The sequence below is a fragment of the Pimephales promelas genome, chromosome 17, assembly GCF_988280905.1.
Source record: "Pimephales promelas chromosome 17, fPimPro1.hap1.1, whole genome shotgun sequence".
NCBI classification, from domain to species: Eukaryota; Metazoa; Chordata; class Actinopteri; order Cypriniformes; family Leuciscidae; genus Pimephales; species Pimephales promelas.
In genome coordinates, this window is record NC_142785.1 from 20,408,482 (window position 1) to 20,425,611 (window position 17,130).

The 17,130-nt window shown below is 38.1% G+C and overlaps 2 protein-coding genes across 5 annotated transcripts in view; one reads left to right on the forward strand and one right to left on the reverse strand.

Annotated features, from left to right (window-relative positions):
- The window catches only part of psme4b (proteasome activator subunit 4b), a 32,571-nt gene extending 18,410 nt beyond the window's left edge, over positions 1 to 14,161 (forward strand). For all 4 annotated transcript variants that reach the window (XM_089122107.1, XM_039661326.2, XM_089122108.1 and 1 more), the window contains 29 exons: positions 580 to 795; positions 896 to 1,053; positions 1,203 to 1,298; positions 1,929 to 1,984; positions 2,323 to 2,379; positions 2,496 to 2,551; positions 2,679 to 2,777; positions 2,859 to 2,921; positions 3,297 to 3,392; positions 3,484 to 3,615; positions 3,716 to 3,925; positions 4,232 to 4,368; positions 4,447 to 4,500; positions 4,588 to 4,717; positions 5,543 to 5,624; positions 5,762 to 5,915; positions 6,009 to 6,075; positions 6,160 to 6,285; positions 7,602 to 7,754; positions 7,857 to 7,961; positions 9,155 to 9,246; positions 9,342 to 9,473; positions 9,563 to 9,857; positions 9,969 to 10,097; positions 11,058 to 11,213; positions 11,313 to 11,475; positions 12,166 to 12,299; positions 12,420 to 12,559; positions 12,761 to 14,161. In XM_089122107.1, coding sequence (XP_088978233.1) covers positions 580 to 795; positions 896 to 1,053; positions 1,203 to 1,298; positions 1,929 to 1,984; positions 2,323 to 2,379; positions 2,496 to 2,551; positions 2,679 to 2,777; positions 2,859 to 2,921; positions 3,297 to 3,392; positions 3,484 to 3,615; positions 3,716 to 3,925; positions 4,232 to 4,368; positions 4,447 to 4,500; positions 4,588 to 4,717; positions 5,543 to 5,624; positions 5,762 to 5,915; positions 6,009 to 6,075; positions 6,160 to 6,285; positions 7,602 to 7,754; positions 7,857 to 7,961; positions 9,155 to 9,246; positions 9,342 to 9,473; positions 9,563 to 9,857; positions 9,969 to 10,097; positions 11,058 to 11,213; positions 11,313 to 11,475; positions 12,166 to 12,299; positions 12,420 to 12,554 — 3,483 coding nt within the window. In that variant the 3' untranslated portion in view covers positions 12,555 to 12,559; positions 12,761 to 14,161. The remainder of the gene's footprint in view (positions 1 to 579; positions 796 to 895; positions 1,054 to 1,202; positions 1,299 to 1,928; positions 1,985 to 2,322; positions 2,380 to 2,495; positions 2,552 to 2,678; positions 2,778 to 2,858; positions 2,922 to 3,296; positions 3,393 to 3,483; positions 3,616 to 3,715; positions 3,926 to 4,231; positions 4,369 to 4,446; positions 4,501 to 4,587; positions 4,718 to 5,542; positions 5,625 to 5,761; positions 5,916 to 6,008; positions 6,076 to 6,159; positions 6,286 to 7,601; positions 7,755 to 7,856; positions 7,962 to 9,154; positions 9,247 to 9,341; positions 9,474 to 9,562; positions 9,858 to 9,968; positions 10,098 to 11,057; positions 11,214 to 11,312; positions 11,476 to 12,165; positions 12,300 to 12,419; positions 12,560 to 12,760) is intronic.
- Positions 14,058 to 17,086, reverse strand: chac2 (ChaC glutathione specific gamma-glutamylcyclotransferase 2). The gene is made up of 3 exons (XM_039661328.2): positions 16,606 to 17,086; positions 16,433 to 16,468; positions 14,058 to 15,532 (listed from the first exon to the last, which is right to left on the reverse strand). The coding sequence occupies exons 1-3, from the start codon at positions 16,738 to 16,740 to the stop codon at positions 15,158 to 15,160; spliced, it is 546 nt and encodes a 181-aa protein (XP_039517262.1). The 5' UTR covers positions 16,741 to 17,086; the 3' UTR covers positions 14,058 to 15,157.
- Positions 17,087 to 17,130: the final 44 nt, after the last annotated feature.

The window sequence follows — 17,130 nt, forward strand, 5'->3', positions numbered from 1 at the left end:
ACCAGCTCTATACGTCACCACCACTAGCAAACGGATCCCACTAAACAAACGATTGTTTGAATGGTGACATTTGGGTACAAAACACACAGGCATCTCAATCTAATTCCTTAGATTATCATACCGTGATTTGTGGAGGGAAAATGAGGTGACGTCACACATATGCGACGTGTAGTCTTTTTCGTTATGTCTATTCCACAACTGCTAGCCAAAGAATCATACAATAAACTGTCAAACTCGGTACATGAGAAATTATATAAAAAATTCACAGACAACATATGTTCACATTCATGGCACAATTCAAACGGGATCAGAAAATAATTATTTTCTCTTATTCACTTGCATTGACGCTTTTTAGTTTTACGGATGGGCGGGACTTACCAGCTCTATAGGCAACGTTTTTAGGCATCATAGTATGCACTCAACATATGAAGTTCGTCTCACATGCACTTTTCATTAGGAGCATAATGGAGACAATGCCTAAAAAAAATGTTATCAGTCACCTTACGAGACAAGATTATTTTAGACACTTGACAAGGATTGTTGTGTCTCACATTGCCACCCCCTCTTACTGCTCTTCAGGTGACTCGTGTGGATGGGGAAAAGCTCCTCCTGTACCGCACTCAGCTGGTTCAGACTCTGCAGCTGACCCTGCGCCTGCGCTGTAAACAGGGCTACACTCTGGCCTGCAACCTGCTGCACCATATCCTGCGTTCCACAGCGCTCACCTACCCCACAGACTACTGCAGTGTTCCCGGCGGCTTCAATAAACCCCTGCAAGAGTACTTGCCCATTAAGGTACTGCGAATGGGTCCAATTTTTGCTTGTTTTCTCAAATGTATTGGATCATTGTTGATCCCGTAAGTTTTCTCTTCCTCCTTTCTTGTTCTTATTGCAGGACTGGGGTCGTCCAGGTGATCTGTGGCATCTGGAGATCCAGTGGCACGTGCCCAGCGCAGAGGAGACAGCATTTGTGTTCTATGTTTTGGACCTGTTGCTGCAGCCCGAGCTCCAGCGCCTGCAGAGATATGCACAGGGAGAACAGGACATGAGCAGGTCAGAGGTCAAAAGTTGCACTCTGTAATAATGGTAAAGACAAACAAACAAAAAAAAAATCATTATTTCAGTATTTTATTGATTTTTATTCTATTGATGTTGATTGAATTTTTTTGCTAATTCAGACTTATTTCTGCCTTTTTAAACAGAGATGACGTTCTTCAGAGTCTGTGTATAGTCCAGCACTGTTTGCTGGGTGCTGGCAGCATGCTGCCCCCTCTTGATGGAACCTTAGTCACAGGCCTGTAAGTCCTAAAACACTCTGTGATATTGAACAATGTTCCCTCTAAGCAGTGGACGTGCAAAGAAATATACTGTACTCGTGATAAATCATGATTATTTAATATTTTGTTTTTAATTGTTAAAAGCTGGGGGAAAGTATATTTTAAAATGCATCACTTTATGTTTGAGGTCGGTAAGAATTATTTTCTTTTTTGCAAGTAAGTTGGTCAATAGACATTTCGAATGCTTGAAAGTTAATGTCAGGTAAATGTTGTTCTTTTGAACCTTTCATTCATCAAAGAATCCTGAAAGAAAATATATCAAGGTTTCTAAAAAATTAAACTGTTTTAAAAATTGATAAATAATGTTTCTTGAGCACCAAATCAGCAAATTAGGATGATTTCTGAAGGGTCATTTGACACTGAAGACTGGAGTAGCCTAATGGATTATTCACAGGAATAAATTGTATTTTTATATACATTAAAATCATGATTTTAAATGTCGTAATAGTACTGTTTGTGCTGCATTTTTGATCAAATAAATGCAGCCTTGATGAGACTTTTTTTTTCAAAAACATGTAAAAAAGTCTTACCGACCCAAACTGTAATACTTAAGTATGAATATGATTTTTTTTTTCATTCTCTTCTTTATAGTGTTCCCAGCCTGCTTAGTTTGGAGGAAACAAAGCTGTACATTGGTGTTGACTATGGTAAGCCACAACTGAGCAAGTTCTTAGTGAAACTGCTTATGAAACCTGTTGTCTCATGTTGTTGGGATGAATGTACAGTTAAAGGGGGGGTGAAACACTTAGTTTCAGTCAATCTCATGTCAATCCTATAGAGGACCTATCGAGTAGTATTGCATCCTTCATATCTCCAAATAGACTTTTAGTTTTATTATATTTATAAAAGGAAGATAGGCCGAGTCTTTCCGGAAAAAAAATGAGTAGGTGGAGGTGTGCCGTGTGGGCGGAGCTAAATAATCACAAGCTCCCCCCGCCCCCCTTTAAGACCCTTTCAGGAAAGATTTGCTTTTTTTTTTCTTCAGATAAGTCCAGAGAGAACTACCGTGAGGCCATCTGTAAAGTGATGAGACAGTTGCTTCGTGAGTGCTCCTCATTTTCCACACCTACTTACACACAAAACTCACTTTAACTGAACCATTATTACCCATAATTCTTGAAACAGTCAGCCCATGCATCTTCTAATTCTCTTTTGTAGATTACATTCTGGAGCACTCAGAGGATGACACCAAATCCCTTTTCGCCATTATCAAGGTGAGCACAGTAGATATTTGAGCAACATTAATTGATCATTGTTTATAAGGCTGTTAATTGTATTGGATCATATTGCAATAATTAGCTGTTAAAGTCACTGGGTTTAACAGTTGTTTGTCTTTTTCAGATCATCAGTGACTTAATGCACTTCAAAGGTTCCCACAAACATGAGTTTGACTCTCGTTGGAAGAGTTTCACCCTGGTGAAGAAGTCTATGGAAAATAGGGTGTGTAGTTGGGCCTGAGAAAATCTCCTGTGGCATTTTATATTTGCAATGTATAATTGACTTCAATCTTATTCTCTTCAGCTTCATGGGAAGAAACAGCACATCCGAGCCCTTCTGATTGACAGAGTTCTTCTTCAGCATGAGGTAAGCACCAATGCTAATAACCTGGCATAGGGAATTGGCACATAATAGATATTGTAGGGCATTCACAATATCAGATTTGGTGATATCTACAATATTCGGAAATAGAAAAACTATATTTTTTTCAGTCAAATTCATCTTTAACTTTATCTTGTGTCTTCTGCTGTGTGGCCAATGCAGCAAAATTTGTAAGCATTGCACTGTTGTCTTATGTCGGGTGCTAACCAACATTTGCAATACTGCCACCTACTGTGTTGGAGTCACTATCATATAGTTACTGGTGCTTTAACATGATAGATTTTGATTATTGTCAATACCAGTATATTGTAACACACCTAGTTGGAAGTAAGAAATGTCCCCCCTGCTCTCCACTATTAGATGCGAAAATTGTTGGTCGAGGGATGTGAATACAAGACTGTCCATCAGGACCTGTTGAGGGACCTTTTGCGTCTTTCTACCAGCACCTACAGCCAGGTCTTGATTCCACATCCACCAAATTTTACCTTTGAAAACAATCCTTTTTATTTTGTATGTACTCCTGAATGTCCTTTTTTTGGCCCCTCAGGTCCGCAGCAAGGCCCAGAATGTGTTGTTCACAGCTTTGGGCACCTATAACTTCTGCTGCCGAGACATTACCCCTCGTGTCCTGGAGCTGCTGGAGCCCAACCGAACTGATGTCACCCAGCAACAGTTCAAAGTCTGCAATCTAGTTTTCACTTTCTATATTTTGCACCTGTTGCATTTGTTAATTTATTTAATTGACCTAATACCATTGTTTTTATCATATTTTGCTGTAGGGAGCATTGTACTGCTTGCTTGGGAACCATAGTGGAGTGTGCCTTGCGAACTTGCATGACTGGGACTGTATCAGTCAGACATGGCCGGCCATAGTGCGTTCAGGCCTCAGCTCAGCTATGTCCTTAGAGAAGCCGTCCATCGTCAGACTTTTCGATGACCTCGCAGACAAAGTACACCGGCAGTATGAAACCATCGGCATCGATTTTACTGTGAGCAGAGTCACCTGTTTTGTTCATAAACATATATATTTTGCCACTGCGGTGTGTCATTCAGATTCAGACATATTTACTGAATTTCTAGAATTTCACTTAAGTGGAAAAGATTTCCCCATCAGGGTTTCACAATAGGTTCAAGTTGGTGCTTCATAATTCACAACACTTTTGACAGTAGACAATGGAACTTTTTGACTGTGAAAGTTTGCAGGAATATTGCTGTCAGCTTTAGGCTATGTGTATGGTGTAAAACAACAGCAGTCTTATTTTGTAAGACTCATGTTTCCCTTGATGAATCTGTAGGTACCTGAGAGTGCGGTTTTTCTTGGGCGGAGGATCACCGATTCAAGGCAACCCACTCCATACATTGGGACTCCCGTAGACCAGGAGCTGGAGCAAGGGCTCGCACTTCAACAAGACAAAAACCAGGATGCAGAGCAGTAAGTACTACACGCATACAGACTCACAACCTACTGATTTAACATGGTGTGGTAAATCCTTGCTGTTCCCTCTTCCAGGAAATATGAAAAGCTTTTGAAAGATCTGTTGGAATGTCTAAATAACAGAGATCTGTAAGTATTAAATAGATGTTTAAAAGTGCTACATTTTTTTTTAAAAACTAGACTAATTTTTGAATATGCTGTTTTGTGTGTCATCAGGCCTTGGAAGTTTGAGCACATTGCTATTGGCTTCCTGTCTCTACTGCTAAGAGATGACTATCCTCTCCCGGCTCCTGTGGTGCTCTTCTTTATACGGAGCCTCAACCACGATGCGCTAGTTGTTCGCAAGGTTGGTGGAATGCTATTATTTTGTTTATTTTATATTCAATTCCTATTTATCAGGGGTGTCCATTCTGCATGAGAACTCTAATTCTGTTATGTTTTATATTTAAATATATTTTAAAATGTAATTAATTCCTGTGATGGCAAAGCTGAATTTTCAGCATCATTACTCCAGTCTTCAGTGCCACACAATCCGTCAGAAATCATTCTAAGAGGCCGTTTACATGACAGACAACTTTTTATGTGTTTTGGCCATTCATTTGCACGACTGGCAATTTGGGGGCCTGAAAATGCAAAATTTTGAAAATGGCTTTCAATATGTACGTTTTTGAAAACAATAACTTTTATCCTCTCCATGTAAACTACAAAAAGGCAAAACAAAATTTTTTGAAAATGGTGATGTCATGTGTATTACGTGTCTTACGTGTCATGTGTCTACAGGCTTGTAGTTTCTCTTTACAAAGTGACAACTACTGGCCTGACGATCATAATACAGCATTTATAGTAGTTTTTTTTTGTTGTTTTTTTGTTGCGTGAACGGGGATCATTTTGACAACGTTGTCTAACATTTTTTTTCCAGAAATCTTTGTTGAATAGAAAGAACTTTTTTTTTTTAAATAGAATTTTTTTTTTACAATGTTTCAAATGATTTCTGTCACTTTTGATCAATTTAATGCATTTTGCTGGATAAAATTATTATTTTAAAAAACAAAAACAAATCTTACTTACCCCAAACTTTTAAATTGGAAGTGAATGATAGTCTGTTATATATTTAAAACCATCGAGTAAATTGTATATTAATTGGTTTTGCCTCCAATGCTCACTGATATAGATGGCGATTGCTGCAGTGGCAGGCATACTGAAACAGCTGAAGAGACCACGCAAGAAAATAGCTGTTACTCCTTCTGATATAAGTGAGTAAACATCTCTGTGAAAACAAATAAATAGTACAATTAAATGTGGAGATGATTAAATTACTCTTCACATCCAACTGTTGGTCCATCTGCAAGGTATCTGTGGAAGGAGCAATTACAAATGTGGTGCTTTGCAGGTCGTGTAACCGAGCCAGAGGAGCTGGTGGCAGGAGACAGGCCGGGGAACGACTGGCTGCAGTACCACAGTGACAGCCTGCCGAAAACCCAGCAGGACTGGGACAATTTCTGCTTTGTAGAAAAGACACACTGGGGATACTACTGCTGGCCAAAGTAAACCCTCTTAGCCTCTGATCACTGCATGATTCAGTCTAAATATGTGCTTCCAGCTGTTTTTCCTCACCCTCTCTGTTCCTTTGCTCATAGGAAGTTGATGCTATATGCCCCTGAAGCAGAGCAGCCTAAGGATCTTGCTGCTGAGAACATGAATGAGGTATACATGGACAGATCTCAACCGTACTTCCCTACATTTTGTTTTACTGATGACCTTTTAACTATGTAAACTATTTTCCAACAGAGGGAACGCATCATCTATGACCATTTCACAGACCCAGTGTTTATCAAACAGCTCATTGAATTCCTGTCCCTTGAGGACCGAAAGGGCAAAGACAAGTTCAATCCTCGTCGCTTCTGTCTCTTCAAGGTACCAGCATCCTAAGACAAATTTGTAAACTCTGTGTGGTCAGACCCTTCGCTAAGCCCCACCCTCCATAGCTACTGTTGCTACGCCTGTCAAGCTCTTACGCCTGGCACGTCTATTTCAGTGTGTATGCACCGGTGTCAGACATTCCCAAGGAGATAATTACTCATTTTTGGTGATCATGTGAAATATCTGAGAGAGCCAGACTAAAGGGACTACAGAATGCATTCAAGGGATATATTCACGACATAGCAATTGAGTATAGAATAATTTCATAAAAATTTAAGCTAAAGCCTATCGTCCCAGCGCAAGCAGCCGCTGGGAAACACAAATTGGGGAATTGGCTGTGTTTGTGCACAGCAGGGTAAGTGAATGTGAAAATAATTTAAGCTTATCCAGAAATCTTGTGGAATAACACTAACACCGGGAGAGCAACGATCGGATTCGGTTAAAGTTACTCAACTTACAGGAGTTGGCCGTCGATTAACAAAATGCTGAAATATATTTTAAAGTATGTCAGTGAGCCTCCGTCTTGCCTTTAATCGTTTTATTTTACGTTAAAATATATGCACTGTGAAAAAAGAACTTTTCCAAGCTAGGTGTTTTTGTTAATCCTGTCTTCATTTAGTTGTGAATGGGGTCTAGTTGTGCCTAGTTAAGGTTGCTTAGACATGATTGGCCAGTGGCGGTTTTTTGGGCGTGGCTTAGAGAAGGGTCAATTTGATCAATGCATATTCACTCTCTCTTTTACATGTTTGACACCGTTTCATTCACAACCCAATAATTATTTTAAGATGCATTGATGTGTTTCAAACTCGGCTCTAATTAAAATACGTCGAATGGATGCTGTAGAATTATTTTTAGATGTGCCTGTAAATCCTGTTAACAAGCCACTGTTTGCCCTGGATATTTGCTTGGTGTTCTCTGCACTGGGGTGCATACATAAGTACATTAAGATGTTAATATGTTCAGTCCCCACATAATTCACCTGGCTTCTATTTTTGTAGTTCTCAGAAAAGAGAAAACATTTAAAATGTAAAATTTAGAATATATTGGATTGTTATCATCCTGTTTATGTTCACTGATTTCAGCAGTTTTGTTGCAGTTTCCCCTTCTGTAATTCCCAAAGTGAGAGGTCGCACCGAATTTGAGGATGCATTTAATCAATGATTTGTGTAGAGCAGTAAATACAATATGTTTTTGCAGCTACGTCTCTGCAAATTTCTGCACTTTAACCAGCTCTTAATCCTGCCTCTCTCACCTGCCATACCAATTATTACAAAATACAGATGGCTTGCTTTCTCATTCAACCCCCACAGGGACTTTTCCGGAACTACAGTGATGCCTTTCTGCCTGTTCTAAAGCCTCACATGGAGCGGCTGGCAGATGACTCTCATGAGAGCACCCAGCGCTGTGTGGCTGAGATCATCGCCGGCCTGATTAGGGGCAGCAAGCACTGGAGCTTTGGCAAGGTGAGCCCCGCCGCAAGTTTGAGGCATGCACTAAAATTAGGGAGCAACTGAGATGTTTAACCATATTCATGTTTGAAACCCCTCTCTCTCACACACACATAGGTGGAGGCATTATGGAAATTCCTTATTCCTTTGATGCGAACAGCACTGTCCAAGATTACTGTTGAGACCTACGCTGACTGGGGTACCTGTGTGGCCACTGCCTGTGTATGTCATCTATCTTTACTATGTTGAATATTATGCTACATTATTCACTACCTGAACCATCAGTAAATGATCGTGAAAACATTATAAATGGACTTCAGGGACAAACGAAAAAACGTTTAATATTAAGATTTAGCATTTATCTAAATTTATATTTAAATATCTTTATGATGTATATTATAAAGCACTGCTTCAAAGTCTAGGTCAGTATAAAAATAAATTAATGCTTTCATTTAGCAAAAGTGACACTAAAGACTTTTACATTCTAACTTTTGAACTTTGTATAAATCAAAACATCCTGGAAAAAATATTTATCCTGCAAATTAAGTAGCACAATTGTTTTCAACATTGAGAAGAATTTTTTTCTTGAGCACCAAATTGGCATATTAGAATGATTTTTGAAGGATCATGTGAAAATTTAGCTTTGCCGTTATTTGAATAAATAAAAATGCTAAATATATTCAAATAAAAAGTTTTTTAATTATTTCAAATAAAAAGTTTCAAATATTCAAATAAAAAGTTTCAAACACAATATTACTGTTTTTACTGTATTTTTGGTCAAATAAATGCAGCCTAAATACATGTATTTATGTATATGACCAAAAAAATGTTTTTAAGCCAGTTATTTATATATTTTGCTGTTGTGTGTCATTAGGAAATATCAGTTTACATTTCCATTTGCCATTTATTGTAATAATCCAGTGAGTGATTCTTGTATAGACAAGCGTTGCCACAGTTATTTTGGATAATAGTCTATCCCAATTTTTGTCTGTTTCTTCATGTGAGCACAGACAGACTTGAGGATGGTGAGATCAGATCTCTGTGTGGAGCTCTGGCTGTGGTCAAACACGTTCAGAAAAAAATGTCACTGGATTATTACCGTTAATGGCAAACAAATGAATTGTTGGAAATGTAAACTGATATTCCCTACTGACACACTACAGCAAAAATAATAAATAACTGGCTCAAAGCTATTTCTGTTTTTGTGAAAATATTATGCCTAAGACTTTTGCACAGTACTGTGTATATTAAAATAAAAAATTGATTTATTCATTTGATGTGTTATGTATATATATACACATGTATATCAAACAATTGCTGTCTCCCTCTTTCTCTCTCTCTAATACATATAAAGCAATTTGTGTGATTCTTTAAATGCGATAGAAGCTACAACTGTTGGTGTTTGATGTTTTCAGGAGAGCCGAGATCCACGAAAGCTCCACTGGCTTCTCGAGATGCTGATGGAGTGTCCTCTCAGCGGGGAAGGTGGATCATTTGTAGATGCCTGGTAAGTGTATATTGTGTTTAGGTTCATGGGCCAGTTCTGACACCATTCAGACTTTAAATGCAACCCTGATATTTACCATGATTTCTCTCTTGTAGCCATCTATATGTGCTGCAGGGTGGTCTGGCACAGCAGGAGTGGAGGGTCCCAGAACTGCTACACAGATTGCTTAGTTACCTGGAGCCTAAACTCACTCAGGTTTATAAGAATGTGAGAGAGCGCATCGGCAGGTAGGTCTGCGGTTCGAGCCGTCCCTGTTATCTAAAAATATACTAGCAGTTCCACTGATTCTTTGTTGTCATGATTTCTTTACTTGCAGTGTGCTGACGTACATTTTCATGATTGATGTCAACCTGCCATGTACTCTGCCTACCAAGTCCCCACACATCGCTGACTTTACTGAAAGGATCTTGTCTAAGCTGAAGCCCCTGATTGAGGGGGACGAAGAGATTCAGAACCACGTGGTTGAAGAGAACGGAGTGGGAGAGCAGGACGAGAGGACACAGGCCATTAAACTCTTCAAAACAGTTCTGAAGTGGCTGATGGCCAGTGCGGGGCGCTCCTTCTCTACGCCAGTACCTCAGCAACTACAGCTGCTCCCCTTGCTTTTTAAGGTTTCGGACACTCTCTCTATCTTGGCGTATGCTCATCTTTTATCCATTTGTGTGGAGTGCTTTTAAGTGGAATGCTGACTTTCACTCTGTGCTGGTCTGTGCCATCTGCAGATCGCTCCCGTAGAAAACGATGACAGCTATGATGAGCTGAAGAGAGATGCAAAGACGTGTCTGTCCCTCGTGTCTCAGGGTCTCCTCTATCCTCAGCAGATCCCTCTGGTACTGCAGGTGCTACGTGAGGTGAGGCTTCAGCTGTGCCAGACACAAAACAGGACAACAATTCAACAATTCTTGACTAATTTTTCACACAAGTTGTTATCAGTGTCATTGTTAAATATAAAAAAAAAAAACTAAAACTATTGGAAAATGGCTGTCAGTAAATTGAAGTAACGTGGAAATAAAATATTAATATTTGATTCAATCTTAAACAATAAATAAATACAGTTTTGGTTTACTGAAACTAAAACTGAAGAATTAAAGTTATACAGAAATATTAAAAAAAAATTATTTAAATGACAAATCACTACAACTGAGACTAAAACTGTAGAACTGTAAATATGAAAATAAAAGCTAACTAAAAATATTAATAGTTATAATACAAAAATAACAATGGTAATGTTAATAAAATGAAAAAAAAAACGTAAAATGTAAAAATACATTTTAATAAGAAAATAGACCAAAATGCTGTATTTTCTGAACGTATCGGTACAAAACTCGGTATGGATCATCAGTACGATGTTCCAAATGCTTATAACTATGGGTCTGGTTGACTTATTTTCACGGGATCTCATTAGATTCCTGAATCCTTGCCGAGTCCAACGAGACCAAACATGTTAGGTTTCGCCTTACGATCCGTATAGCGTTGTGATTAAGCGCTTAAACCATTTGCCAATATATTTGAAACCGGTGCAGTTTCAGATTTAAAGCTTTGCATGTTTCCATGCACTTGGAGCTGTTACACACTACATGTACACTACTTTTTTTAAAAATCCACAATAGAGGCACTTTACAATGTCTTTAATTGCTAATTGTCTTATCGTCTTTTGGCTTGGCAAATATAGTTGCAGCTATATTTGTAATTATTATGAAAAAAAGACAATTTTATTATGTCATTTATCTTTTTTTCTTTAGTTCCTTACCCAGTTCTAGTACAGTAGTACAGTTTGCTGTGGAATCATACGGTTCTTGTTATATTTTCAGATCGCTGGCAGCAGCTCTTGGCATGCACGGTTCTCAGTGCTAACATACCTCCAGATAATGGTGTTCTATAATCTGTTCACCATACTGAGCACCGAGCAGGCTGTTCAGGATGTAAGAACACTGGTCATCAGGCTACTGGAGGATGAGCAGCTGGAGGTACCTTCTGGGCAACACTGAATAAATGATGGTGCCAGCATGCCAGTTTATGCACCCTTGTTCATTAAACCTTCATCTCTTTGCATGTCTGTGCCTTAGGTGAGAGAGATGGCTGCGACCACTCTCAGCGGCTTCCTGCAGTGTAACTTCTTGGCAATGGATGCCTCCATGCAGACGCACTTTGAGGCTCTATGCAAAACTAGATTGCCCAAAAAGAGGAAAAGAGACTTGGGCTCTGTGGTGGATACCATTCCTTCAGTTGGTATGATCACGCTTTAATCACATGCAGTGCTGGAACTGTTTGGGTCGTAACCATGGCACAACATTTAAGAGCCACAGAATTTAAGAGCCAAAATCATTTAAGTACAAGTCCGATCTGAGTCCAGTCTGTCTTATCCTGTTACAAAACGCCTGTAAATAAAAACAATAAATTATTCTCTTAAGTTCTATATTTATGTACATATTTTTTATGAAACATCAGTTCACTTGATAAGCAAAACTTTTAATTTATTTGATTAAAAATACAGTACAAACTTGTTATTGTATGTTAATTATGATATAAAATGTATTACAATATCTATTTCCCTGCTCTTTTCTTCCAATGAAGAGAATGCAGGGCTTTAATATATTTTAAAGTATAATTCCTGTGATGGCAAAGCTGATTTTTCAGGATCATTACTCCTGTCTTCAGTGTCACATGATCATTTAGGAATCATTCTGATTTGGTGCTCAAGAAACATTTCTTCTATTCATCAATGTTGAAACATGTTGAGCTGCTTAATGTTTTTATGGAAACCATGAAGCATTTTTCTTCGATGAATAGAAAGTTCAAAAGAACAGCATTTATTTGTATAAGAAATATAAAGTAAAAGTCTTTACTGTCACTTTTGGTAAATTTAGTGTCCTTACTGAATAAAAGAAAATGAATCAAAAGATGTTAATCTTTCCTCAGATCTGGTGCGGCGTCACGCTGGAGTGCTGGGACTCAGCGCTTGCATCTTATCCAGCCCGTATGATGTCCCGACCTGGATGCCTCAGCTCCTCATGGACCTCAGCGCTCACCTCAACGACACACAGCCTATCGAGGTACACGGCTCGTCACTACACACAAACACAATTGGTTTCTGTCTCCCTCTTGTGCGCTTCGCTCTTAGAGCCCATTAAATCTAACAAAAATCAATACAAGCCTCTCTCCACCTGATTTAGATGACTGTGAAAAAGACTCTGTCTAATTTCCGCCGCACTCATCACGACAACTGGCTGGAGCACAAGCAGCAGTTCACCGACGACCAGCTCGTGGTGCTCACAGACCTTCTCGTGTCACCTTGCTACTATGCATAGATTGGGTATGTTACATAGACGCTCATTTAAGTTAATCCTATGATGCACAACAAACACTATCACGGTTGGCAGCTCACTAGGTTTTAAAACACAGCCATACTGATTTGGACTGCTAATCTTGTTGCCAAAGTAACTCATTAATGAAAGCTGTTTTAGTCTGCAAAAGCTGTGATTGTGACCTGATCATATTTGATGTTTCTTTTCAGGTTGAAACAATGTTTTAGTTTTTTTTTAGTTTTTTTTTGTTTTTTTTACTTTATATTCAAATAAAATATGTTCTGCATTAATGGGGATGTGACGGGAGGACACTGATGCTCAGGATCTCAGCATCTGTAGCAAAACCTCTCCAACCCAGACCCAGGAGCCCACTAAACCATGAGTATGATAAGAGGAGGGCAGGAGGCACGTATAGGCATGAAGGAGTCGGATGGAGGACACATACACAAAGCGAGCGATTCAACTATTTCGAAATATACTCTGTACGTACTGTTTGTATGTATATATCTAGCCCATATTTTTGCATTTCAACTATACTTAATATTTAAGGTTTACCAGCGCAGGGATGTACTGCCTGCAGTCTGTAATATTGTTGTACAGATAGATGATTCCCCCCCCATAATCCTGTGTTGACATTAAAAGTGTGATGAAGGACAGAATGCCTAACTCCAAAGCCCCGATCATGCTCTCTTGACTTAAGGTTCTCAGTGAATTCTCAATACCACTTTTCCCCATTACACTGAGATATTTTTCATCATTTAGCATTTTGTTTTGTTTTTCTTAAACCTTTTACAGCTAGGAGCATGCGATTCTCGGTTGAGTGACATAGAGCCAGCATCTTTTCGACTTAAATCTCCGTGGTAATCGGATGTGGCATGCACCTCTTTGGCTGTTGTTGCACTACGCTAGACTGGCATCAGTAAGTTGACGAAGTATATATTGGGGCTGAGCCTTCCTATTTTTTTATCATTACATGAGGATGCAAGTCTGAGTACGGTGACGTTATTGTAGGAAGGTAGCTTTGACATTGTCCTGCATCTCTCTCACTTGCCATCACAACAGGGTTTTGTTTTGTCCTATGTGTTTGTGTATTCATATGTGTATGTATGCATTTGTGTATTGTACGTACGCATTTACCTATGCATAAACGACTGACAAGTCATCTAGTGAGAACGGCCTGACCAGATTTAGTGTGAAAATTGTTTGTGGAAGGCGGCGAGATACACATGCATGTTGGTTTGAGTGTGCATGTTTGTAGTTTGACCAAATTATGGCGGCGTGATTGTGTTTTGAGCCATTACTAATTGGCAAGTGACAGATTCCAGGATTGATTTTGTTCTTCTGTCACAATTCACTCCAGCCTCAGTACATAACCACTTAAGATTGTTCTCTGAGTCACACCCAGCGCTAGGAAGATATTCAGGTTCTACCATGGTTAGTTTTGTTTTACATTTGGGAGTGTACATAACAGAAACATTATTTAGCTTAGTGCCAAAACTGCAGTGATTTTTCTTCTTTTTTTAGATGTTTGCTTCATTTTACTCTCAAGGCCAATAAATGAGTTATTGTTTTTAATAAATTAAAAATGCAAACCTTGTTTTTCCCCACAATATTGCTACTTTTTTTTTTTTTTTTAGCTGGGTCTCGCAATATCAAAGTCCTTATTATCTAGTATAATTATTATAAACAAAAACTCTTGGAGAGACATTAGCATTTGGACCATTGTAGTAAATTCAGGAAAGATCAAGTATACAATGTTATCGGTACAACAACAGACATGTGGAAGAGTGTAGTTGTAACTATTCAGACAAAGTATATTGTTAATAAATAAAGTGATTTATTTAGGTGAATCTCATAAATTCTGTTTGAAACTTTCCAAAACGTTTTCATCAAATAGGCCTGGTAAGCCTTAGTTAAATTAGTTAACTAAATAATTATAAATATTATAATCCTAATTACAATGAATCCACACATACCAGAAAAATTGCCCATGTTACATTAAAAAAAGTGCATGAAATGAATAGCATGTTAATGTGAATTTGGTGGGAAACCATAACTGAAATGCCATTCAAATAATGTTACACGAAGCAAAAATAATTCTTAATGGTGTCAAGAAAATGTTTCATGTTATCAAATTCATAAATTACACACACACACACATATATATATAATGTATTTTTTTTTTTAAGTGACAAACATGTTCATGAGATTCACCCTTCCATGGTTTATTTGAAAGTAAGGAACTTCAGAAATGAATAAGAAATGGCTTTGTAATATATTTGAAGTTTCCTCGGCAGACTACTAACTTTTTTTGCATTTTCATGGACGGAATGACATAAATATTACAGCATACATTGAAATCCATTTAAGTACCTGATATGTTTCTCAATGTTCAACACAAAAGACGAATAATGTTAAACGTTATGTCATAAAATCAAGTGTTCAGTAAAGAGTCTGCCTTGGATAATTCTATTTAAAGAACAGAAAAGTATTGGCTATCTAAGTATTGGTAACGGCTTAGTTTGCATCAGCTGTCATAGTTGATAAATAAGGGAAAATTAACTAAATTCCTGAGTTCTTAAGAAGATTAAGGACAACATAGACAATCACTCCATCTCCTGCTTCTGCAGCTCCTTCACAAGGCGCTCCAAAGAGAACAGGTGATCATCGAAGTCATCAGGAACTAGTTGCCTGAGGGCATTGGCTAGCTCAAACAGGTAATCTGAATTCTTGCCACTGGGACCAACAGACTTCACAATCTGCTGAGCAATTGTCTCCAAAGGCGCTGGGCCAAGGTAATTTGGGTTGTTATGGCATCCGATGTAGAGCAATGTGTCCTGCATTGGTTGGTGTTCTTCATCTTTTGGATGAAATGTGACTGTGATCACCCCATACCCGCCTTTTTCTCTGTAGTCGAGATACTCTTTCACTTCCTTTTCTCGGCCTGATGGCAACTTATAAGCAACACCCCATACGCATCCCTACAGACAAGAGGAGAGTGAATGAACACGCACACAGTTTGGAATATTCATGCATGTGAATGAAATGCATGTAAAGCTAATGCTATCATTAAATGATAATATTACAAATATATTTTTTTAAAAGGCACTTCCCATTAAAATGGAATAAAACAGGGTTGGAAACTTTTGAATATTTATATTTTTAGTTAAAGACTCAATGTATAAAAAAAGTTTAATAATTAATCTATTTAAAAATCAATAAAATAAGAACAAAACTAAAAACATTAGGTGTGATCATTTAAGATTTAATCACCATTTAAGATGGGATACAGACCTGTATTGGTTTTTAAAACTATACAGTCAGTACTGATTATATTACATATGCTAATCAGATTCCAAAAATTAAATACTTGTATTTATTATATTGCATTTTAAAATAGTCAAGTTAAATTTTTAAAATATACAGACTACAGTAACTTTTTTATTGATTACATGATTACTTAATGATAAATAACTCGGTTCATTCCCAAACCCTAATTTGGGTAACTGTGACATACTGCAATGTTTCAAAATTCAAAACAATGTGATAAACAAGTAAACTAAAAGTAGTCTGATTATATTACCTAAATGTGTAATGTAATAGTTACTAACTACAATTTATATCATGTAGGCTAATTTGCATTCAGTATGGACTGCAATTTGAGATCATACCAGCACTGGATGCATTTTAATGCTATAGAATTATAACTCTACATAATTACTATTGGATAATGTTAATCAAATATCTAATGTCTAAAAAAAAATGTCTCCAATGCAATAGAAAAAAACAAGTCATGGGTGATGGGTCAAAAAAGTAGAATGTCGGCATTTTATTGGCTTTAGTTCGGCAGTATAAAGGTAACGTTAGCAGTATTTCATTACCTCAGGATCTTCTATTAATGTCACCACTCGCCCAGGCTGAAATGAAATCAATAAGAAATAAGAGTGTTAATCGCCCTGTGTTAAGTGCTCTGTCAACCTTAAAGGTCACTATGACTGGACACCTGCTGTTGATCAATTCGGATGACTTTGATAGGGAATAATCGGGTCCATACCTTTCCAGGCACCCCGCGATGATCCGTACTTCCCTGCCAGAACCTGCGACTAAAACCTTTGACGAAACCCACTCGTTTCTCCTCGTACGGAAAGTCGACTTTCCAAATCAAAGATCCGTAACCAAAAACCCACATCTTTGCTGCTGTCTGCTCACGGTGTGTCTGCTAAACACATGCTGTACAGCCTCAACTTATATGTGGATGGACGTGTTTTTTAGGGCCTGTGTGCGTGCCACTGAGTTAGGTGTGTTGTTGACAGGGTTGGCATATCGTGTTCTGTTAGTTGTTTTGTATCACTGAAGATTACAAAAGAAACACATAACGTTACTTGGCAAGGGCATAGCCGAATATACCTCGCATCAAGTTTCCTCCCTTGACGTCGTTTGACGTCTAATTTACTAGCTGTCATAAAACAGCGTTAAAATATGTACGCCATTAGTTGAAGCTATAAACCATAGTCGGTGTAAGCTGGATAATGTGAGATAATCATTTTTTCAAAATAAAAGCCAGTTTACCAGCTTTAAA

Excerpts from the sequence above, each read along its gene's own strand:
- chac2 (XM_039661328.2), bottom strand. The coding sequence starts at position 16,740 with ATGTGGGTTTTTGGTTACGGATCTTTGATTTGGAAAGTCGACTTTCCG. Across the intron at positions 16,469-16,605 it reads ATCGCGGGGTGCCTGGAAAG|CCTGGGCGAGTGGTGACATT; the intron begins GTATGGACCCGA and ends ATTTCATTTCAG. Across the intron at positions 15,533-16,432 it reads CATTAATAGAAGATCCTGAG|GGATGCGTATGGGGTGTTGC; the intron begins GTAATGAAATAC and ends TCTTGTCTGTAG.